The sequence below is a fragment of the Sorex fumeus genome, unplaced genomic scaffold (genome assembly GCF_029834395.1).
Source record: "Sorex fumeus unplaced genomic scaffold, SorFum_2.1 ptg000067l, whole genome shotgun sequence".
NCBI classification, from domain to species: domain Eukaryota; kingdom Metazoa; phylum Chordata; class Mammalia; order Eulipotyphla; family Soricidae; genus Sorex; species Sorex fumeus.
Window position 1 is genome coordinate 5,858,094 of NW_026606124.1, and position 23,253 is coordinate 5,881,346.

General features: G+C 39.0%; 1 protein-coding gene across 1 annotated transcript; it reads right to left on the bottom strand.

Annotated features, from left to right (window-relative positions):
- Positions 1-1,130: 1,130 nt before the first annotated feature.
- On the bottom strand, positions 1,131-20,536 carry LOC130036836 (leucine-rich repeat-containing protein 49-like; the record flags this gene model as incomplete). The annotated part of the gene is made up of 5 exons (XM_056128740.1): positions 1,131-1,806; positions 7,362-7,515; positions 15,157-15,266; positions 18,299-18,484; positions 20,299-20,536. Coding segments are annotated over 5 exons (892 nt in total), but the record flags the coding sequence as incomplete, so codon positions are not given.
- Between the last annotated feature and the right edge of the window lie 2,717 nt (positions 20,537-23,253).

Below are 23,253 nucleotides of genomic sequence, written 5' to 3' on the forward strand. Positions count from 1 at the left end.
TCCTCAACTCAGTAAACTCAGGTCCTGGGTCCTACTACTGCTGGGCAGTAGTAACCTCACCCAGAAATTCCAGCAAGCAAAACTGATTTGAAAGAAGCATAAAAGAATAGAAAATAGAGGGAAGAATAAGCCCCCCCCCCCCGAAGTGTGGAACCAGGAGGCTAGTAGAAATCAATTGGTTTGGGGTTGTGCAGAACAGACAAGTAGGAGAGCAGGTTCAAAGGGATGGGAGTCCCACGGGTGAAGCTGCAGTGTATGCAGACTTGGTTTCAGGAACAATATGGCTCCCCTAGGACACTGAGCCAGAAGATGAAGTGGCTTGCTGAAATGCCTGGGTGGGCTTGCTGCCAGCCTGATGAGGGCTTGTGTGCAGATCTTTAAATTCTGGAAACAAGTGGGCACAGAATGTCTGCGCACCTAGAGCTCAGGTACTTTTACTGTCGGGGTGGGGGGGGGAGAGGAACCAGGCAGATAGTTTGCTCCACAGGTTGCTCACTGGCCAGGCCTCCAGAGAGCAACAACTCCTTCTACTCCCCCCAAAGTCACTCTTGCCCTTTTTAGAAGCCCACAGAATAAAGTATTCTTACTTCCCTCCTCCACATCCCCATCAAAATGGGATCTCCTTTCTATAGCACATAAGATATATATATAATATATATTTATATATAATATATATAAAATATATATAATATATATATTTTATATATATAATATATATATATAAAATCAGAAAGAGATCACCCATTACCCACCAAGTGAGAGATGGCCTGTGTTTTATTTGAAAGGGAATAAAAAATTTTAAGAAACATTAATAGCTCTTCTGGTCCCGGGGCCCCAAATTTGTGGTTGCATCTAGAAAAACAAAAGATCCATTCATTAAGGTGTTTTCTGTGTACCAAGAGCATTACAACAAGTGCTTTAAATGTACGTGCATTTGCTCTTCACAACACTCTCACGAGGTGGGAACTATGATGGTGGAAACTGAGGACTTGGGGGCATGGGGGTATAGGTTAACACGCTGCTTTAGGTGAGGAGACACAGTAGATACTCTGAGAGTGTTATCTAAGAAGACTGGAGCCTCGCCCTATACAAGTGAACAGTACAAGAAATACGATTATTCGGACCCAATTTGGGAAGAAAAAGTTTTTCCAAACTGATTTTTTTAAATAAGTTTATTCTTCGCCATAGAAAAGAACACATCCTTGGGGGCTTTTAAATCATGGCATAAGATTAAAAAGGCAAATAACCAGAAATTGTCAGCTGAAAGTAGGTACAATTAATTCATGCCCAAGGATGAGAAAACATGATGTACTTTGGGCTGTAGCAGGGGTAACCAATCAAAGCCAGAGTCAGGATGCAGAGCCAAGTCAGGGCTCAAGCTAGCTGGAAACACTGATGAGCTGCCAAGCTGTTTGGTGACCAGAGTTCATCTTCCCTTTTTTCTCGCTTTCTCTCCTTCCCAATCTTTACAGCAGGTAGTCATGCTCTGATGTTAGCCTTTCTAGTTTGCAGGATAGTGCTATTGTTGTCTTAACAAGTTAAACCTATTTCAACCTTCAAAATCATAAAAGAGCTGAAATCAATGGTAACTAAAAGCCATTTCTATTTTTGTTCAGCTATCTGCTGCAGGCAAAGCTTCATATAGGAATTTTTATTGCGGATTTCTATGACTGCATCCCTCACAAACTCGATGAACATTTGTGGCCACAATTTCTGCAAAGCCTCATTTTTCATGTTGATTTCTGTGGCTTCCTTCACAAGGTCCTCGATATAATTCTTGCAGAATTTCTTCTTTTCCTTTATTTCCTGTTAAAATTTTAAAAAGAATTATGTTAAATCAAACCATGTCCAGAGCCAAAATAACAATGAGTTGAACCAGAGAAACTTAAATAATCTCTTCTGAGCCTCACCCTTGAGTTGGCATACCTTCCTGGACACTGTTGACACAGCTCTGCTAGACTAAAGATAGCAATAGGAAGTGTGTTGCTTGCTGCCTCCTCTCTCTGCTGGCGGCTTTATTAGAAAACGAGCTTCCTTATTGGAATCACTGGGTTACAACTACTTCTCCCTTGGTACATTTTTTCCTTTTCAGTTCAGGAAGTTTGGCTCACACAAATCAACTAAATGCACAAATTCAATATCTTATGGTAAATATATCAGGGCTGATGTTATCTTAACTGGCACGAAACCAGTTAATATCCACATATACACTTTAAGTATTCATACTCAACGCACTTGGTGTTTTAGGAAAGCATATAATGATGCCTTACACAGACTTGCATGGCCTGTACAACAGGGAGAATGTTGGGCAAAGTGTAGAATGAGGAAGAGGAAATATATAGATGCCAAGCCCAGTGTCTGGCCTTGGAAAGAAACAAAACTCCCACTCAACTTCACTCAATTTTGAGGTCTGCAAGTGAAAAACCTAGATTCGAAACATCATAGGGGAAATTTTGGGCTTGAGACTACACAGCCAGTGGGCCCCTTCTCGTCAAAGAGGGTGAAACAAAGCTGCTTTACTTAATGCAGTACAAAGTAAACCAACATACACTCTGCTGAATTTGATCCATTCAGCAAACACCAAGGCTGGAGGGTGAAATGTCATAATATATATGAGAAAATTAATAAAGTTTATTAGATAATCAGAGTTATAGTAATTATTAGTGAAGAAGGAGATGAATAATAAGTGTTTAGGAGACAATATATTCAACCACTTGAAATAAGTATCTCGTTATCATTGCTTTGCATTTCCATGATAACCAGTAATGCTAATTTTTCTTATACCCCGTGGCCATCTGAATGTCTTCTGTAGAAAGGTGTCCAAAACATCTCAATTTTGATGGGGCTGCTTATTTTTGATGTTGCTGAGTTGTGTAAGTTCTTCGTATACCTTGGATATTAGTTCTCTGTCATATGCATGGTGTACAAATATTTCCTTCCACTCCATAGGATGTCTTTCTGTTTTAATGCTATTTTCTTTTGGTGTTTAGGAGTTTTTAGTTTGATGTAATCCCATTTGCTAATTTTTGCTTTGGTTTTCCTTGCCAGAGGATGGAATAACTCAAGACACCACTAAGGCCAATATTTTGAAGTGTTTAGCCTACATTTATTTGAATTTATTTTATGTATTTGGGTCTCACATCTAAATCTTCAATCAATTTTGAGTCAACTTTTGTGCAGGGCATGGGATGATAGTGATCTAATTGTATCTTTTAGCATGATTGCTAATCACTTTTCCCAACACCACTTTTTATCCCCTTTCCTTTCCTGTTGTTTGTTGCTGTGGTGACTGGGGTCTGCACACTTTAGCTGGGAAGCCTGCAGATGCATTTGCTGGGCATCATACCATTTTAATACAATACTCGTTGCTGAAAGAGTATTTCTTTCTTCCATTTCATGCTCTTGGTTCCCTTTTCATTAATTTATTGTTCAAAGACATAAGCCAGAGCCAGGTTTATCTCTGAGTTCTTGCTTCTCTGATTGGACAGGGTGTCTACTTTTATTCTAAACAATGTACTTATTCTAAGTGATATATTTTGTTAAATTCATAGAAACTAAAATAAACTTTTCATGATTGACATAATGCAATTGTTGGTGGTTTAAAATTTCCTGCTCTATTTTTTCCCCATTACTTCTATGTAAACATGTTGATGCAGAATTATATCTCTTATAGTAACCCTTAATTTAGGAACTGTGTTTGAAAGCTTTTTAACTTCATCATTTCTTCTCCCTGCCAAGTCAATAATGCTGTCTCCCTGTGCAGAATACCTCGACCACGATGACTCTCTCTGTCTGTCTGGAATGATCCTATTAAGAGCACATTAGAGTTCTTTCTCTTGCCCTGGCCCGCCAAGTAGTTGTTGCTCCTTGAATGATGCTTTTTATGCTCTCAAATATTTTCAGACACTTGTTTCTTTTCATCCCACAAAAATCCCTGTGGGGTGCTCAAGGCAAGTACTTTACAAGTTGAATCCTGATGAGATGAAATCTATATAGCATTGTTTATATTATTCCACTGAATTAACATTGTTGTCAAGAAGATGGTATGGTAAAATAAAGTAGGTCAAAGGTAGTGTTTGTTGTAGAGTGATTTTTCACTGTAATGGTAATTGTATTGGTATTTAGTATGGTCCTCAATCTTATATAATGGAAAACCAATGTCTAGGGAGGTGAGAGACATGTCAGGATTAAACAATCTTTTAATAATACCTAGAGAGAGTGATCTAGATCTTAAAGAACGTGTAGTCTATTTGTAGACAACAGCCTACATATCAAAATATCAAATGGCATATAAGTACTGACGGAGATGTTTAGACAGTAAACAAAATCAGAGTTCACAGAAGACAGACCTGTGTGCTGGGGTGGTTCAGAAGCCCTGGAGGGCAGCAAGCTGTGCTGGAAAGTACAATACACAGGTATGAGCTCTCCCATCTAGAAGCAGTAACTCAGCCTAACTCACCCTGGGACCCTGAGTAGTTCATCCGAGTTTTCTGTTTTCCTCATCTATCCCAAATCAGGACTGACTTATTGTTATTAACTTATTCTCCCTCTTCAGGTGGGGTCACTTTTCTGGGATACTCGCCCAACTGATGGATGCTGGGGCCCTGCAGTGCCGGGGATGCTCTGGAAGACATGTGGGGTTGGAAATTCATGGTCAAGAGCATGCAACGCATGCGCCTTAACCCTGTACTGTCCCCCCACACCCAGAACTGGCTTCTCTGAGGTCATCTTTAGCTCTCATTCAATGTCCATCTTCAATCTCTTTTTAGAATAAGTCAGAACAAAGGCTGGGCAACTACTGTGGGGAACTCTATCCAGTGAATCTTCTCAGTGATTCAGAACAGAGAGTGATCTCTCTGTGTTGTGATGCTTTAAATATTTTCCAGGCAGTGAGGTGCAATGCTTAAGGGGACAAATGCTGGGTTGTGCGTCCTGAGTTTAAGGGTCAGCCCAGGGTGTTTCAGGTAACAAGTAGTAAAAGCCAGAGACTCAAATCCAAGTCTAATGGCCAAGCGTCCTTTCCGAAAAATTATGTGGCTTCAGAGGCTCTCTTTTCTCTTTTGAAATTTCTCAAGACTGGTATTAGCATAGCTTGTGCTCATCCACAGGTCAAACCAACAACCAAGACTCTGCTTAGATGAAATCTCTGAAACTATTCCCGTTTTTAATGTCACACAGACAGTAGTCACAAGTTAGTTGTGTGACAGGTTTAGGCTTCCATCCTCCCACATAGTGACATATGCACTTTGAAGACTTTCTGATTATGAGTACATAAAACCCTTCGGAAGGTTCTGAGTAGGAAGTGATTATGTTCACTGAATAGTGTGGAAACAGCAGCAGAGTTTTCAGGGAGTGAAAGGTTGGTATGAGACTGACACAAATTAAAAGAAAAGCTAAGAAACACAAGCCTTTTGAGACAGGCACCTGTTTCAGTGCTAAAAGAAGTGGGTTTCCACAAACTGATGGATGGGCTCATCCTTTACATCAACAAAATGTGCATCAATGGCTACAGTGCATCATAAGAGATGTTGCAAATGAAGGCGCAGGAGGTTCATACAAACACAACAATCTTAGAAACTCAGTTTAAGGAGGGTTGTGGTGGGCTGATGAGGCTCAAGCAGTGACACAAACTGTCCCTGTGAAGGAGAAACACAATGCACCAAAAGCTGACAGCTGGTTACAGTGGAAAGACTATTAGCTTTTGCCAATTTGTCATGATATGTGCCAGGAAACTTCATACTTGCTTACTAAAATTGGTAATGGACATGGATAGACTCCAGTGTGGCTTTTCTTTTGATATGCCTTAAAACAGCATTACTAAGTTGAAAAGATCATGAAGTGTATCTATGAAAACCAGTGATAATGAGGAAAGTGATGTACAGTAATGGCTGCTGTTAGACAGTTAGCCTTTTTGCAAAGTAAATAAATAAAAAGGCATAAAATCTGCAATGAATATGCACTGAAATATAGTAGCTGCATTTTCTTTTTTAAGAGTCAGACAATGAAACTTCTCCAGAAATACTCCTTGACCAGGATAAGTTATCTCTTCTTGAATCTCTCCATATGCTGATTTAGAATTGTGTCTGCATGTGTCTGGTCCTCCATCAAAAGGCAAGCTTCATGAATACAAGGGCTGTGACTCCCATCACCCACATATTGTGCCTGAGAGGTGCTCAGTACCTGATCTCTGAAAGTGACATAACATCTGAATGAGTGCCATGAACACTGGGTGTCATTTGTACAGAATGTCAAGTGTAGAGAATATTCAAGGTAATACTTTCAAGTTTTTAAAAAGTCTGTAAGAAAGTGAACAACTTGCTTTCCTTTCTCCATAGGCAATGTTTACTTGGATCACAAAACTCAAAGGTATCAGAAGGCACAATTTAGTTTGCAAGGTAAATTGGAGTTGATTAGTCGGAGATATATTGCTATCTCACAAAGAAGTGACAGTCCTTGTACTACAAAACTTAAGGTAGAATCAAGGATGGAGAGTTACCACAGAAGTTCAGGCACCTGGGCTTGATCCCCAGCACCCCATTAGGATCCTCCCAAGGAGCACTCCCTGAGAAGTGCTGGGGTGGCATAAGAACAAAACAAAATTTAAAGCAAAATCGACTGCTTTTCAGATGCCATAAAAATATGATTGCACAGAGTTTTCAAGAGAGTTTCAAGTTGTATGCCTTAGGGTCCTCTGAATTCTGATAAAATGCTCAGAGGTGAGGGTCACTGCATGATCTCCTCAGCACCATGGGGAGAGTTCTGGAGGCTCCAAGAGCTCTGGGGAGACCACAAATAAGAAATGGAGGCTCTGTCCGTCTGATGGCTAGATCAGTGCTCACTGAGCTGCCTCTATTCCTTCTCTTAATTTAGAGATGGCAAGACCCTTGGCCCTAGATTCCTGATCTAGATATTTTTGATAAAGATTTTTTTTGGAATATTTTTTCCTGCTTAAATAATGATATTGGAAGATCTATTTCAGGAAAGGGGGAAATGACTGACTTTTACTTCTCTAAAAAGTGGGTGGTAAGAAAAGTAAGTTTGGGAAATGAGCTTTTTTCCCTTCTTTTTTGCTGGGGAGGGGTGCGGGGAGAGGGGGAGATGCTGCCCTGTGGTGCTCAGGACTTACATCTAGCTCTGTGCTCAGGGATCACTCCTGGGATGCTTGTGGCAACCATATGGGGTGCTGGGAATCGAACCAAGGTCAGCTACAAGCAAGGCAAATGTCCTACTTGCTGTGCTCTCTCTCTGACCCCAGGGAAACTATCTCAACCACTGAAGAGAGAATGGTACAACTGTCAGTTACAGTGATGTGGGAATATCCAGCCATTGACTTCCAAGGATCAATGTCAGTTTCGTTTTACCTCTAGTTTTTCATTATAGAATTCTCTTGTGGTATAATTTAGTGTGGACCGATTCGAATTTTCTCCTACAAGTCTTTTGCTATCATTAGTCTCTTCATTGATAATAACAGGCTTTTTTCCTTTGGTTTCTATCAGATATCGAAATTGTTTCTTCCTGTGAAAAGATAGTAAAGAGAGTGAGTTACTTTTCAGGTATACTCAGATATGTCAATGTGTACACATGCTTTTTGTTGTTGTTTTGGGCCACAGCATTGGTGCTCAAGGGTTACTACTGTCTCTGCATTCAGGAATTACTCTTGGGAGGCTCAGGGGCCCATATGGGATGCTGGGATTGAACCCAGGTCAACTGTGCACAAGGAAAAAACCTGCTGTACCACTGTTCCGGCCCCTATACATGCTCTTTTAAGTATTTTTATGAGGGTGAATTTATTTGAGCTCAGTTCCATACCCTATCTTTTTACTAATTAAGCTACTTAACTCAAATTCTTTTTTAAAAAAATGTCAACAAATCTTTAGTCTTTTATTACAGAACTGGGATTACCAAGAATGTGGGGGAGAATTCTTTCATTTCATAACTACCAATCATCAACATATCTCAAACATTTCTAAAGTATAAAAACCTAAGGAAAAATTCTTATGTGTATATAATTTGAGGATCACAGAGCATAAAACAATCCAAGTGCAGTAGATAATTCTGAGTCTTTATGTTCAGTAAGAAATACTATTGCTTATAAATACACAAATAGCTCATAATTCCATTTGTAGAACATAAGCATTACTCATTGCAAGAAAATGAAATACTAATTGTGTTTAGGCAAAAACTAAAACAAACAAAACCCAATTGTTAGCAAACTCTAAGAAGCAAATAGTGAAATAGGAAGCTTGACTTAATTATGAAGAGTAAATAAACAATGCTCATTGTATTATTAAAGACCTAAATGTCCACAAGTCCAGAGGGCAGCAACTCATCCTCTTTGATGAGTTCTACTGGAAAAAGTTAGGGTGATATTGCTTTACTGTAAATTGAAAATTGGGAGAAGAGGAATAATCACCAAACAAGTTTATATTTTTTTCAATTTAAAAGTATAATATAATCATTTTAGAAATTGGGAGCACAGACTTTGAAAAATGTATAGAGAAGACATAGAAACAGCTTTGGAAAATCTAGAGAGGATATAGAAGAAGCCCATCTCCCCATTTCAACCTCATCAAGCCACCAAGCCACCAATTGTATAGCACTACACCTCCAAATTTCACAGTGCTGAAAGCTCAGTTGGAGAACTGCAATTTGACGGGAAAACTGTATAAAATCCCACCACACTCCGTGAGAGAGAACAATAACACAGAAGGCTCAACTAGTACCAAGCAGCTGAATAAATCCTCAGATAATGACTTCAGTAACACCACTGTGAGATATAACAATAATCACAAATTCTCTGATTTATCTTTTTTTTATAATTCCATTTTTCACTTTCTTGTAAAAAGCATTATGAATGAAATTTATTTGTATCTGCTCGGGGGCAGGATTTGGGGGTAGGTGAGAAATTTGGGACCTTGGTTGGGGGAATTTATGTTAGAACAATGAATGCCAAAAACAACGATATTATGAACAACCTTGTAAACCATGCTGTTTAACTTAAAATTAAACGAGAAAAAGAGACAGAAAAAGGAAAAATATAGAGAGATAAAAATTAAATAAATCAATAGCTCATCCATCTGTACCATGGTTATATTCAACATAATCCATTCCAGGCTTCTCCTATGAATTTTCGGTTGCACCTTGGCTATGATACTGATGCTTCTCAAAGCTAAATACATTTTTTTAAAAAATGTTAAGGTCATAATGAAGACATAATTCTTAATGTTTTTCACTTGGTGAAATCACTGTATCACTGTCATCCTGTTGTTCATCGATTTCCTTGAACAGGCACCAAGTAACATCTCCATTCGTCCTAGTCCTGAGATTTTAGCAAGTGCCACATTGGAGGCTCTTTCAGGGTCAGGGGAATGAGACCCATCATTGTTACTGGGTTTTGGCATATCGAAAACGCCACGGGGAGCTTGCCAGACTCTGCCGTGTGGGCAGGATACTCTCGGTAGCCTGCTGGGTTCTCCAAGAGCGGGAACTAGACAATAAGAGGCTTCCAGGAACTTGGTTTTATAGTCTCTGGGTCTTTGCTGTTGATGGAATTACATGGCACAGGGGGGGAAGGGGAGAGGGCGGGGGGTGGGTGGTGGGTGTGACTATCTAGCTACTGGAAGATGGGGGATCTGGATGGAGGAGGCCCGGTCCTGATCCGAGCAGGCTTGGAGATCTCAGCCCCAGGTCCTGTGGACCTGGGTTCCTCTGCCGGTTACTCTTGGTGAAATATAATATGCATTTTTCATGTCATTAAAATTTTAATAAATGAAATTCAATTATTATATAGCTTACTTTGCAACTATGTCACAAAACTATAAACTATATCAGTTATGATCTCATTTACTTTCAGTTTACTTCATCATTATTTTTAATTTAAAAAAGTTTGGGGCCAATCTTTCAAAATTGAGCATTTTATTTCTCACTTATTCTTATTTCTGTTTTTAAGCCACACTCAGTGGTACTTGGGGCTGACTCCTGGCTCTGTGGTCAGGGATCACACCTAGTGGCAATCAAGGAACCATTTGGGGTGCTGAGGGTTGAACTCAGGTTGTCTGTACCTGACCCCTGGTTCTATCTCTCCAGTCCCACAAAGTAGTTTTTATTGAAAGAAATTTACTTAGAGAAGTGAGACACATATTCAAGAGAGAAGACAGGCTTTTCCAGAGCAGAAAGAACCCTTTAATTTCTCACTTTTATAAAGAGCAACATATAGGTCCTTATGTGTAATTCCTGATTGATATATTTTTGGGGGGGTCACATCCGGCGATGCACAGGAGTTACTCTTGGTTCATGCACTCAGGAATTACTCCTGGTGGTGCTTGGGGGACCATATGGGATGCTGGGAATCGAACCTGCGTCGGCTGCGTGCAAGGCAAATGCCCTACCTGCTGTGCTATTGCTCCAGCCCCTGATTGATATTTAATTATAAATAAGTAATGTATGCTTTATGCCACAAGTTTTGAAATAAGGCATTTGTTATGATTCAGTTCAAAGTGGTTTTATATTTCCATTATGAAATTACCTTAATCTATGAATTATTTAGAAATGTAAATTTCCAAATATATGGAGACTTCCTTGTTAACATTTTGTAATTCAGTTCAAGCTTAACTGCATTCTGAGCAGAGAACATGGTTCCTCTAAATCTTTTGGAATCTGTGACATTACTGTATGAATATTTATGAAGACTTGGTCAATTTTTATAACTACTTTATTCTTGAAAAGAATGTGCAGCATGCAGTTGATCGAAACAACCTTCCCCAAATGTTTAGCAAGTCAAATTTATAAATAATGTTGTTTAAGTATTTTATATATATATTTCTAATTATTCAGAGTTATATTATACACCTCTCTGAAACTATGGTTCTTAATACTTTTAATTTGGAGTTTGTAAGTAATCTACACATCAACTGTCTACAAATTAACAAAGTTGTCATTCATTTCTATGTGATTTATGACTTCAGTTTTCATTGCTTTTACACCCCCAAACAACTAAAATATCTTAAAACCATTTAAAAATATTAATTTAAAAAAGAACAATGTAGAATAAAAACTTAAATGGTTACTTAAGCAGTGAAAAGTAAGCTATTCTGGACTCCCTCCCAAATGTCCTCAGTTAAACTCAAGGAGACAATCATTTTGAAAACTCGAACACAGGTTGGAGAGAGAGTACAGCAGATGAGGCACTTGCAGATTCAAAATTCAGATTCAATACCCAGCACCATTATATTTGGGTGTACCCAAATCTAATGTTTTATAATTATACGAGCATACCTCTAAAATATATACCCCATTTCTTAAGCATACTACACAATTAGTCGATGCTTGCATTTTTATTTTCCTTTGAGGGGAGCTGAATCCCAGCCAGTGATGTCCAAGGTACCCTTGTGGCTCATCACTCATGGATCCCTTCTGCTGATGCTCCAGGTACCAGGTGTGGTACTGAGATTCAAGCCCTGGGCAGCAAGACAAGGCAAGCCCCTGAATCCCTGTACTATTGCTCTGCTTTAACCTCCATATTTTCTCTGCAGTCTCTGCATTTCTATTTTCAAAAATATCTTAGACAATTACTGTTACCATTTTATTTTTTGATTTGGGGGCTTCACCCAACTGTGCTCAGGAGCAACCCCTGCAGATGCACTATCATATACAGAGTCCAGGGCCTCATCATTTCTCAAGGTGTAAGGAATAGGTCTTCTATCAGAGGAGTCAACTTACAATTTTTTGCTACTAAGAACTCCCACTGTAAGAAAAATCCTTTGACTCCCATACTTGTATTTCTGTAACAAAGTATCACTAGAATTTTCTGGGCATGAAGGATGGCATCAGCTCATCAGCTCTCACTGCTCCCGCCCTAGGGTACAAATCCTGTTATTGCTGAAGTCGAGCTATCGATCTTTCTCTACAAGGGTCTCTCACTATCTAAAAAATGTGGTGCCTAGAAATGACCGAGGACAGACATCATTTTAAAAATATACAAGTGACCCACGCTCAAGGCTGCTCCCCACATGCCTAGGCCAAGCCTTAGGCATGAGTGAAGTCCTACTGAACCCAGGTAATGCCGAACTTTGTGACCTTGGACTCTGGGCTCAACGGGACCAGGACTGGAGATCCTCTGCCTGCTTCCCGCAGTCTCAAGCAACCCAGGGATCACGCCCATTAGCCACCTCCTGCCGGCGCCATCACTGGCCACGCTCCAGATCACATGGCTGCTTCTCCCAAAAGGGAGCATGAAGCCCCCCTAGCCATGCCACCAGACTCCGCGCCAGGCTGTTTCACACGGGGACTCCAGAGGGTGGTGAGAGCCCTCCCTGCCCCAAGGAACCCAGCCCCAGCAGCCAAAAACCGCCACAACCCCACCACCATCATGCTCAAGGCCGTTCCCCACATGCTCGGACCGACTCATCATAAAACACTCCCTACCCATTCTCCATAATTACCACACCACATTTGATGGGGTTCAGAGAGTAGGCGACAAATCATAGAGGGAAGTATATATATGGGGCTGGAGCAATAGCACAGCGGGTAGGGCGTTTGCCTTGCACGCAGTCAACATGGCCAACCCGAGTTCGATTCCTCCGCCCCTCTCGGAGAGCCCGGCAAGCTACCGAGAGTATTCGATATGCCAGACACAGTACCAACAAAGTCTCCAATGGAGACGTTACTGGGCCCGCTCGAGCAAATTGATGAACAACGGGAGGACAGTGACAGTGATACGTATTTTCAGATATATATACCAAAGCTCACACCACCCAAACTTTAACAACATGTTAGTGATATCCTATAAAATGTCTTAATGGCTCCTGCCAAAATAGAACAATCTTCACCCTGTTTCCTATATGAGCACTTTTTTGTAAGCATGTTGAGCAGTTCTTCGTAACAGGCAATACAAAATATACCATTTCGATTGTGTTTTGGGACAGGGATTAGGACTTGGGATGGAAACATCCCAAATTTCGTGGTGGGAAGGCGTAATGGTGGTGGGATTGGTGTTTGAATATTGAATATAATCAAACATTGTGAACTAACTTATAAAATTAAAAAAGAATAATTTTAAAAATTTAAAAAAAATTTAAAAAGTAATGTGTTCATGACCAATTCAATCAACTTAATCAATGGGTGAATAAATAGCAGTGCTACTACATTAAAAAATATATATATATTACATATATATATATAGGTGAAGTAGCACTGTAGCAGTACTGTAGCACTGTCCTCCCATTGTTCATCAATTTGCTCGAGCGGGTACCAGTAAAGTCTCCATTGTGAGACTTGTTGTTACTGTTTTTGGGATATCGAATACACCACGGGAAGCTTGTCAGGCTCTGCCGTGCAGGCACGATATTCTCAGTAGCTTGCCGGGCTCTCCGAGACAGGCGAAGCAGACTTTTAAAATGATATCTGTCCTCAATCAGTTCTAGGCACAGAATTTTTTAAATAATAAGAGAAAATAGGTAAAGGAACAAATAGAATAACCTCTCAGTATCTGTATTAGAAATCATAATGTCCAAAAGGGGGGAGAAAGGAGAGAGACAAACAGACAGACAGCAGACAGACAGAGAGAGAGAAAGAGAGAGAGAGAGAGAGAGAGAGAGAGAGAGAGAGAGAGAGAGAGAGAGAGAGAGAGAGAGAGAGAGAGCCTGCCACAGAGAAGGCTGGGGGAGGTTGGGGTAAGAGACACTGGGAAATGGTGGTGGGAAATGTACACTGGTGGAGGGATGGGTATTGGAACACTGCATGTCTGAAACCTAACCATGAAGAGCTTTGTAACTCTGTATCTTATGGTGATTCTGGGCAACCTACTTTGTATTCTGGAACCTTCTACATTTTTTTTTAACCTCTTCCTCCTCTTCATTCTAACTGAAGTGTAGGCCCTCATGATCTCTCTCCTGGACTTCAGACTAGCTCTGGATTGGTCTCCATTCTTTCTCTCTCTGCCCAAATGGACATTTCCAGAACATAAATCTAATCACATGATTGTTAACGCTTAATGCCAAAGCAACTTTCACTTGTTTTGAATGGAGTGCCAGAATCTTCAAACTCACACCATAATGAATCTTTTATTTTGCTTTATTTTGTCTTGTTTTGGTTTGGGGGCCATACCCAGGGTGCTCAGGGCTACTCCTGGCTCTGTGCTCAGGATCACTCCTGACGGGTCAGGCGGACTATAGGGGTGCGTGGGATCGAATCCGGTCAGCTACAGGCAAGAAAAACCCCTTACCCGCTGCCCTATGGCTCCAGCCCCCGCAATCAATCTTTATAGCTTCATTGTCTATCTTTATTTACAATCATCCCATGCTCCAGGTATATATTTCCTTATGCCTTTGCAGAAGTCTTTCCTTCATAACCTTCTGCCTGGGAAACTCCTACTCATTACTGAAGAAAAAAACAAACTACTTTCTCCTCTGTGAACCCTTTCCCTACATATTCTTCCAAAGTGCAGTTAGTCTCTTCTACATCCCTACAGTCCCCCAATGGAATCTTCAGCACTGTAGCACTGTCCATTGTTCATTGATTTGCTCGAGCGGGCACCAGTAGCGTCTCAATTGTGAGACTTGTTGTTACTGTTTTTGGCATATCAAATATGCCGCAGGTAGCTTGCCAGGCTTTGCTGTATCGGCGGCATACTTTTGGTAGCTTGCCAGGCTCTCCGAGAGGGATGGAGAAATCGAATCCAGGTTGGCCACAAGCAAGGCAAACGCTGTACCGGCTCTGCTATCGCTCCAGCCCAATGGAATCTTAAACACTAAAATTGCTCATATAATTCTTCACCATTAGATTTCAGAAGCCTCAAAAGAGCAACGGTTTTGTCTTATTTATCTTTAAGTACCTAAGACTTTGAATGGTGCCAACCAGTCACAAAACAAATTTATGATACATATTTGTAGGATGCATAAATGGAAGATGAAAGTTGTGTGAAATTTGTCCTTTATTCTAGTGGATCATTAATTATAGACAAACTATAGGACAGAGCAAAAGTAGAGCAGGGAGAGGGCTTGCTTTTCACACAGCCTATCTGGGTTTGATCCCCAACACTACATATGGTTCCCAAGAAGAACCAGAGCGTGTCCCAAAACCAACAACAACAAGGAATTTTATCACCAGAGGATGGACCCTCCATCCCTGCAAAAATATAAAACTACAGATAGAGATTACCTGGCATCACCCAGTATTGAAATCATGCGGTATTGAGGTAACTCGGAAGATGCTACATGTGCCAGGATTCCAAAGAGTCTTTCAGCCATTATCATATCATTCTGTGTCACCTGAAAACATGGAACAGGAGAGTGAAAAATAAATCTCTGAGGTAGATACAACTACTATAAAGCTAAGGAAAGAAACGTCTTTTACCAGCGTGTAGCTTCAGCAATATAAACGATGAAAAGAGATCTATATTAAACATTTTTCTTAAGACCAGCAAAGTCCATTCTCCTAGACTCTAAGGAGAATCCTCATTGATATTTATTTTTCTTACCTGGGCTTATTTAAAATGAAGACATACAAAAATGACTAATTTTGATGGAAGTGGCTTGGAGGTGAAGAATTAGCTCTGATTTAGAACCTGTACTTGAGGCAGCTTACTATTTTTTCTCCCCCAGAAACCCTATACTTCCTAAGAGCAGAATGGCTTATGAAAGAGTGGTTCTCAAGTGCCAGTGAAATAATGTATACAAGGCAATACAAGGCATTATTTGTTCTGTAAGGATGTCTTTGCTCCTTCCTGCGAGAATTATCATTGAATTAGCAATGACCCTCCTATTCATTGCGAAATTATGTCTGCCTTTCTCCCCACAAGGAATAATGTAACAGGTCTTTCCTGCAAGGGCTAATGTCTGTGCTAACCAAGAAAATACTAAAAGCTGAAAGCCAATCTTGGATTACTCTCTGGGCACACTTTCTTTAAAATAACATAGGGTTGCTTTTATCGTAAGTTTTATTAGTTTGTATAATTGAGGGGACCTTTTGGTCTCTAGGTAGTATCTGGCAATTCATAGGACATTCAGATTTCTTTCGGCAGACAGAAGGATGCTCCAGGCATCTGTGGGAGCTCATCGCTCTAAGCCCACGGGCAGTCCACACAACAAGGAACAAGCCAGTCCAAAAGGCCACAGAACTCAGTTTGAGAAAACCTGGGATAGTTAAATTTTGTATCTCTTAAAAATGGATTCCTAATGCTAGCTGAAATAAACTCTAAACATATTTTCTGAAGAAAAAAAAAAGAAACCTGCAGCCAAAACCATCTTGTCTATGTGGATCAATGCAGACTCTTTCCTTTCCCTAGACCACCAGTAGTCAATGCTGCTGCTTCCCTCGGACCCTGGCTGTAGCTGAGAACCAAGTTGTTTGGTCTAATACAGTCACCTAGTGGCCAGCACAGGTCACTGCTCCCTTCTTTTCTTAATGCGAATGAATTCAAGTCAGTCTCAAGTGTTACTCTCCCATACAGAGATGTGGAAATCCAGTACAACACTAAATGCTGTCAAGATTGAGCTAGGAGCTTTACTGTAGGTATTTAGATGAAGAGAAAATATCCCTGGAATCCAAAATTTTGGAATTTTAAAGAGAATTTTATTGCTTCTAATTCTTTTCTTTTTATAATTATACTATTCCTCCCTACTTTTAAAGTCCTATAACAAATACTATAAATCTGGTAGTAACATATTTCTCGTAAATACATTATTTGGGGCTAATTGAAGCAATAATTTAGCTATTAATAAGGAAGCATAACCACCCCCCTACATTCTTATTCCAGTCTAAACTAGCTTTGAAACTTTCAAAACTGATTATTAAGTCTGACCTGTGACTTAGCAGCTCTCTGGGTGAAACAAGAGGATTTATGAGTATACCAAGTGAGTAAAAGCTCGTGAGAACTAGCTGGAGAATTAACAGTCACCTCACATTGTAGGTTTATCCCACATGTACTGCAGTCACTAGACGGGGAACTCAGGGGGCTTTTGTACACTGGCCTTAGAGCCCTCCGGTCACTGGAATTCTGGGCTCTGGGGCAGAAGTTCTTGACTGTTGGCTGAAGGGAAATGCAGCTGCTACAATCACTGTGATAGTAAAGCCGAATATAGTTTGTCTGACAACAAGAAGCTCTTCTTGATTGTAAAATCGTCTATAACAGAAAAAATTTTTTCCCTTAGAGAGATTATTTAAATTCAGTTCGGGAATTCCTTGTAGAAGTAGAAGCATGAAATCACCTTTTTCTCCAAAATCATATTTTTAAAAAATGTGGTCTTTAGGTAATTAGGAGATTATTTTTGTGATAAGCTTAGAAGAATTAATATCAAAAATAACTTTTTACAAATAACTTTCCTGTTATTCAAGCTCCAGGTCTGAATTTCACAAGACAAATATGCTACATGTATCTATTAAGTTGTTTTTTAAAAAATATTTCTGGATATTTAGTTATATTTCCTTTTTATCTCTCATTTTCTTTGATCTTTTCTCCTTGTTTATTTCCTCTCCCTATCCTTTTTTTCCCCTCATCTGCTTGTTTATTTTCTCTTATTTGTAAAGAACCACCCTTTTGGGCAGAGGGAGTACAAAGAGTGAGGCTCACATATGGGCCAGAGGGAGTACAGAGAGTGAGGCTCACACCGCTGCCCCCAGTTTGGTTCCTGGTACCACATCCCAGGCTAGTTGAGCTCTGAAGCAGTCAGGAGCACACTGGGTGGCCAGGTACGACCCAGCCCTACCCTCCAGGCACCTGCAGCTGTGTGCATTCTCTTCCCTGACCATCACCCAGCTGACCTTGGTTACTATTTCCCCATCCCTTCTTGCAAGTCAGGCCATCTACAAAGTACTTTGGAAAATACAAAAAGTGTTTGTTTGCTTGTTTAACTGTCATACTACCAACATTTAATTCCTTAGAATGCTTACAAACTACAGTGAAACAATATACTGCAACACGACCTGATTGCTGTTTTGGATTTTCCCCCAAAAAATTTGTTTAGTGTTTTAGAAGTATCTGAAGAGATTTTGAACTTTTTGAAATTTCAAATGTCAAGAATTTGTTGTTTGCTCTTGGGTTGCGCGAGGTTGTGCAAGACTCCTTTTGGCTCTGAGTTCAGGAATCACTCCTGATACGGCTTGGGGGACTGTAAGTGGTGCCAGGGATGGAACCCAGGTTGGCCGCTTGCAAGGCAAGCTCCCGCTCTAGCCCCAGGTTTCTTCTTAAAACACCATTTCTCAATGGTTTTATCATGGTAAGTTAAATTATCATGCATTTTAATACCAATTTCCCTTAAAAAGAAATATTTGCATTCTATAGTTTACTTGGCGTTTGACTTACCTCTGTTCCATTTATTTTCTGCATATTAAAATGGCTCAGTCTAAATAGGACATAGTATTTCCAGAGTGTAAAATTAACTACTGGATTTCCTTGAGGATCAATTGTGAGTTGGTCAATACGACGAAGCTGTGCTAGTGCATTAAACTGCTGCAGCATGACAAGATTAGTTTCCTTGAATTTAAGGTGCTGCAATAATAAAACACAAGAAAGAGCTAAACACTGAATTTAATTATATTACAATATAATACTAAAAGCATCACTAATCATTTCCTAAGTAAATCAGTAAACCTTAGAGTTTGCAAATGCTTTCAATTATGGTAAATCAACTAAATATATTAAGCTTACATGAATTTAATCCACCCAGTGAGTTAATGGTGAAATTTATCACTCTATTTGATGTTGAATTCAGAGTGATTACCATTAAGAACAACCTTAATAAGGTTCTTTAAAGTTATATAAACATACACAATTCAGACTCAATCATTATAATTGTTATGCTTTATACTGAAATGCACAAAGAGAAAAACTAGAAACAAGACTCTCAAGACTTTTTGAACACTGGCTTCACAAAGTTTCCGAGAAGCATTAGTTGGTCATTCTAACTTCTACCCTGCCAATTACTAAGTGGACTGTTAAACCGACTATGGGAAAATTAAAACACTAAGACAAACAGTGCTCATGCCAGTATTGCCTGAGGATTCAAGTACTCTTTTGTAAACATATTCTTGTCACTTCATTCTATTTTAGGGAGGATGATGAGAAAACATCATTATCATGAATAAAAGAACACTTCATATAAAAGAATAAGTAAAGAAAATCACTTAACAGAAACATGGGGATAACAAAATCCCAATAGAAAGCTTAAGGAATCACCATTTCTGAAAATACACATTAATAAGTACATTATTATCATCATTATTGTAAAATAGCTAAGTTGTCAAAGTAATTTCAAAGAGCTACTAAGCTTATTTTCTATATCAGGGGGTCCAGTAAAATAAATTATATATAAACATAAGTTTTACTAATACCAACTACAATGAATAAATACATAATATAGGGTTATGAAATCTTTTGAAAGCTTCATAAAGTGAAAATACATATATAAGGTTATAATAACATAATACTATAGGGTTAGAGATCCCTTGAAAGCTTCATAAAGTGAAAATATTTAACTTGAGTATAATTATATTAATTTTTTATACTCTAATCATTTTATAGATATAATTTTTAATCACTGTCACTGTCACTGTCCTCCCATTGTTCATCAATTTGCTCGAGCGGATCCAGTAACGTCCCCATTGTGAGACTTGTTGTTACTGTGTTTGGCATATCAAATACATCATGGGTAACTTGCCAGGCTTTGCTGTGTGAATGAGTAACTCTCAGAAGCTTGCCGGGCTCTCCGAGAAGGGAGGAGGAATCGAACCCAGGTCAGCTGGTTGGCCGTATGCAAGGCAAACGCCCTACCTGCTGTGCTATTGCTCCAGCCCATGGAGTCATGCAACATTTAAAAAATTGTTTTAGACTTTTAAATTATCAACAGGCAATATGTTATTTGATAAAATATTTTGTATACTGATTTACTTGGGTCAGGTAAAAAATTCTCAGGCAAAAAAGGGCTGGTAAGTGGGAAAAGTTTAAGGAGTCTTGTTCTAGACTTCAACTAAATTTTAGTTGCCCTCAAATGGAGACCTCTGCTAAAAAAGGGGGGGGGGGTCTGGATTCTTAACTCCACTCCTATCTGTGATTCACTGTCAGTTGACAGCACTGAATGTCCTCCCTTGGACTTCATTCTTCCTGAGTATTTTAACATAAAATACTGCAAGATCACTTAGTGTGTAATTTCATATGAATCTATGAACTTAAATCCCAGATCCAGATAATCAACACAAATTTTCCATCTTTCTGCAAGATAGAAACTGCATAAATAAAAGTTAAAATAGGTCTTGGCCTGAATGTATAAGTCATGACTGGGAATACTACTGAAAGGAAATGTTTACCAGAGAATTAGGAAACTTCATCTTCAATTTGGGAAGCACTTGAACTATTTCATCAAATTCGATGAAAGTAAAGGAGACTGTGGTCACCATCCCTGCTGTCTGAACACTCCAGTTCCGGTCCAGGCACTCCAGGGCCCCTGAGCCATACAGGGAGAGCGTTTCCCCATCCACCTCAACAAGGTGAGTGTCTGTGGCAGATAAGTCTTGTAAAGCACTGCTGAGTCCTGAGTCCAGAGACCTAGAAAACACCAGTGCATGACTTTATTTTTATTTATTTTTATTTTTTAATTTTTATTAGTGAAACACCATGAGGTACAGTTGTAGACTTACAAATTTTTGTGCTTGGGTTTCAGTTATACAATGATCAAATACCCATCCCTCCACCAGTGCCCATTTTCCACCACCACGGGTCCCAGTATCCCTCCCACCCCCCATACCCCCCATCCCACCCTGCCTCTGTGGCAGGGCATTCCCTTTCGTTCTCTCTCTCCTTTTGGGTGTTGTTGTCTGCAAAAAAGGCATTAAGTGGCAATCATGTTCGGTCCATAGTCTACTTTCAGCATGCTTCTCCCATCCTGGGATATAACAATATGAAGCTTTATTGGAAAAGGTATTTGAAATTTTATATTCATATTCTCATTTCAACAAATAAACCCAGAACACCAAAAACTAATTTTATTTTTTGTTTGTTTTTATTGGTTATTTTGGGACTCACACCAGGCAATGCTCAGGGGTTACTCCTGGCTCTGCACTCAGAGGACCCTACGGGATGTCAAGGACCGAACCTGGGTAGGCTGTGTGCAAGGCAAATGCCCTATCAGCTGTACTATCTCTCTGGCCCCACCCACAAAACTAATTTTTCAATAGCAAATCTGGAAGCTTTACATTCTTCTATTTATATATATACATGTATATGAAACTAAAAGAAAAATATAGAAAAATGATATATATGTATGTATGTATAATGCAAATATATAAATAAAATATAAATATATCTACATATATAAAATTAGAAGTTATAGAAAAACAATATACGTATGTACATATGTATATATATATACAAACTATATATATTTATATTACAAAAGTCATATATAAACAAAAAAGCACCTTGATATCTAAATCAGTTATGACAATAAACAATAAGATATAATCTGCTTAGTTTTAAAATAATCTATTTAAAACATATCTTTTCATGTCAATAGCACTGTCCTCCCTTTGTTCATCGATTTGCTCGAGCGGTCCCAGTAACGTCTCCATTGGAGATTTTTTTTGTTACTGTGTTTGGCATATCGAATACATCACGGGTGGCTTGCCAGGCTCTGCCGTGTGGGCGAGATACTCTCGGTCGCTTGCCGGGCTCTCCGAGAGGGGCGGAGGAATCGAACTCGGGTCGGCCATGTTGGCTGCGTGCAAGGCAAACGCCCTACCCGCTGTGCTATTACTCCAGCCCTTCATGTCAATATTAATAGGTTTTCTTAATATATAAATTAACTAAAAGGAAACACATATTTTATCAGATAGCAATTCTCTAGTAAAATCACATAGTATTTTTTTATTTTAAAGCATTTGAGAATACATAATGATCTTTAACAATAGTCTTTCTAGGATCGGAATGATAGTACAGCAGGTAGGGTGCTTGCCCTGCACATGGTCAACCCACGTTCAGTCACAGAATCACATATGGTTTTCTGAACCCTGCAAGGAAGGAGTGATTCCTGAGAGCAGAGTCAGGTCTCAGCTGTGAGAATTGCCAGGTGTGACCCACTCCACCTCCAACAAATATAAATAAATAAAACAAAGCCCAAACAAACACACACAAAAACCCACTCCCTCAAATAATATTTCTCTTAGAAGTTGATAAGGGATAACGCTGACTTTCTTTAGATACTTGACTTATTATAATGAATATTAGTGACTATAACAAAATTCAAGTCCTCGGTAATCATCATAATGGAGAGAAAAGTAAGCAGGTAATGACACAATGTGGTAAGTGCTGTAATAGGCATATGTACTATTTTATTTAAGTCTTTATTTTAATATATCAGTTAAATCTAACTTTTATACTTCTCATATTTCAGAAAATATGAGAATTATATATTCTTTAAAGCTCAATACAAAGCTATATTACACAGTACAGATAATTCTTAATTCTCATCTTATTTTTGTTCTACTGTAAATCTTTACCTTTATAGGATTATTATCTAAGATTATTCCAGTACAATTCCTTGGCACTGGAATATATAACCAACTACCAAACTGTGTGTATAGGGAGAGAAGACCAGAACAGCTAAGACCTAGTAAGGATGGTGGCGAGTCCTGGGCACTTTGGGCGTGGTTTGGTCCAGTAATTTTGTATATCAATACCATAACCCTAAACACTGTTGTGATTATCTAACTGTTTAGGTAATCATGATCTTCAGTGGTTAATTCTAAAACCAAATGTACATTTAGTCAACTCTGTACATAAGAATGAATAAGAAAGAATGAATAAGAAAAATATTCAATGTCTTCTTGAAGACTCTCAGAGAGCGTTTAACTTAATATAAGTTCCTGAAAGCCAGGTTAAAAAGAGCACATACTCTTCAATGACTAGATGAAGAAAAGATTATTTCAAAGGATCATGAATTGTGTGCATATTTAATCTTTAGATTTCCTATAATAGGCTAGAACAGAAAGTCTTACATTATTTTGAAAGATTCTTTCCCCAATGAGTAAGTAGTGCCAATTATTCTAATAACATATTTTATGAGTTTCTATTACAACATTTGTAGGTGTAGAAATTCATTTTATGCATTGTATTTTATTATAGTCATACTGGCTAAAATACCACAGTGTTCATAGACAGGATATGGCCAAAAATAAACCTGCTATACTGAATAAAGCCAAGGAAAGCAAAGCAAAGATTGCACCAAGTACTTTCCCATTTCTGAAAAGGAAAAGAAACTAGCAATA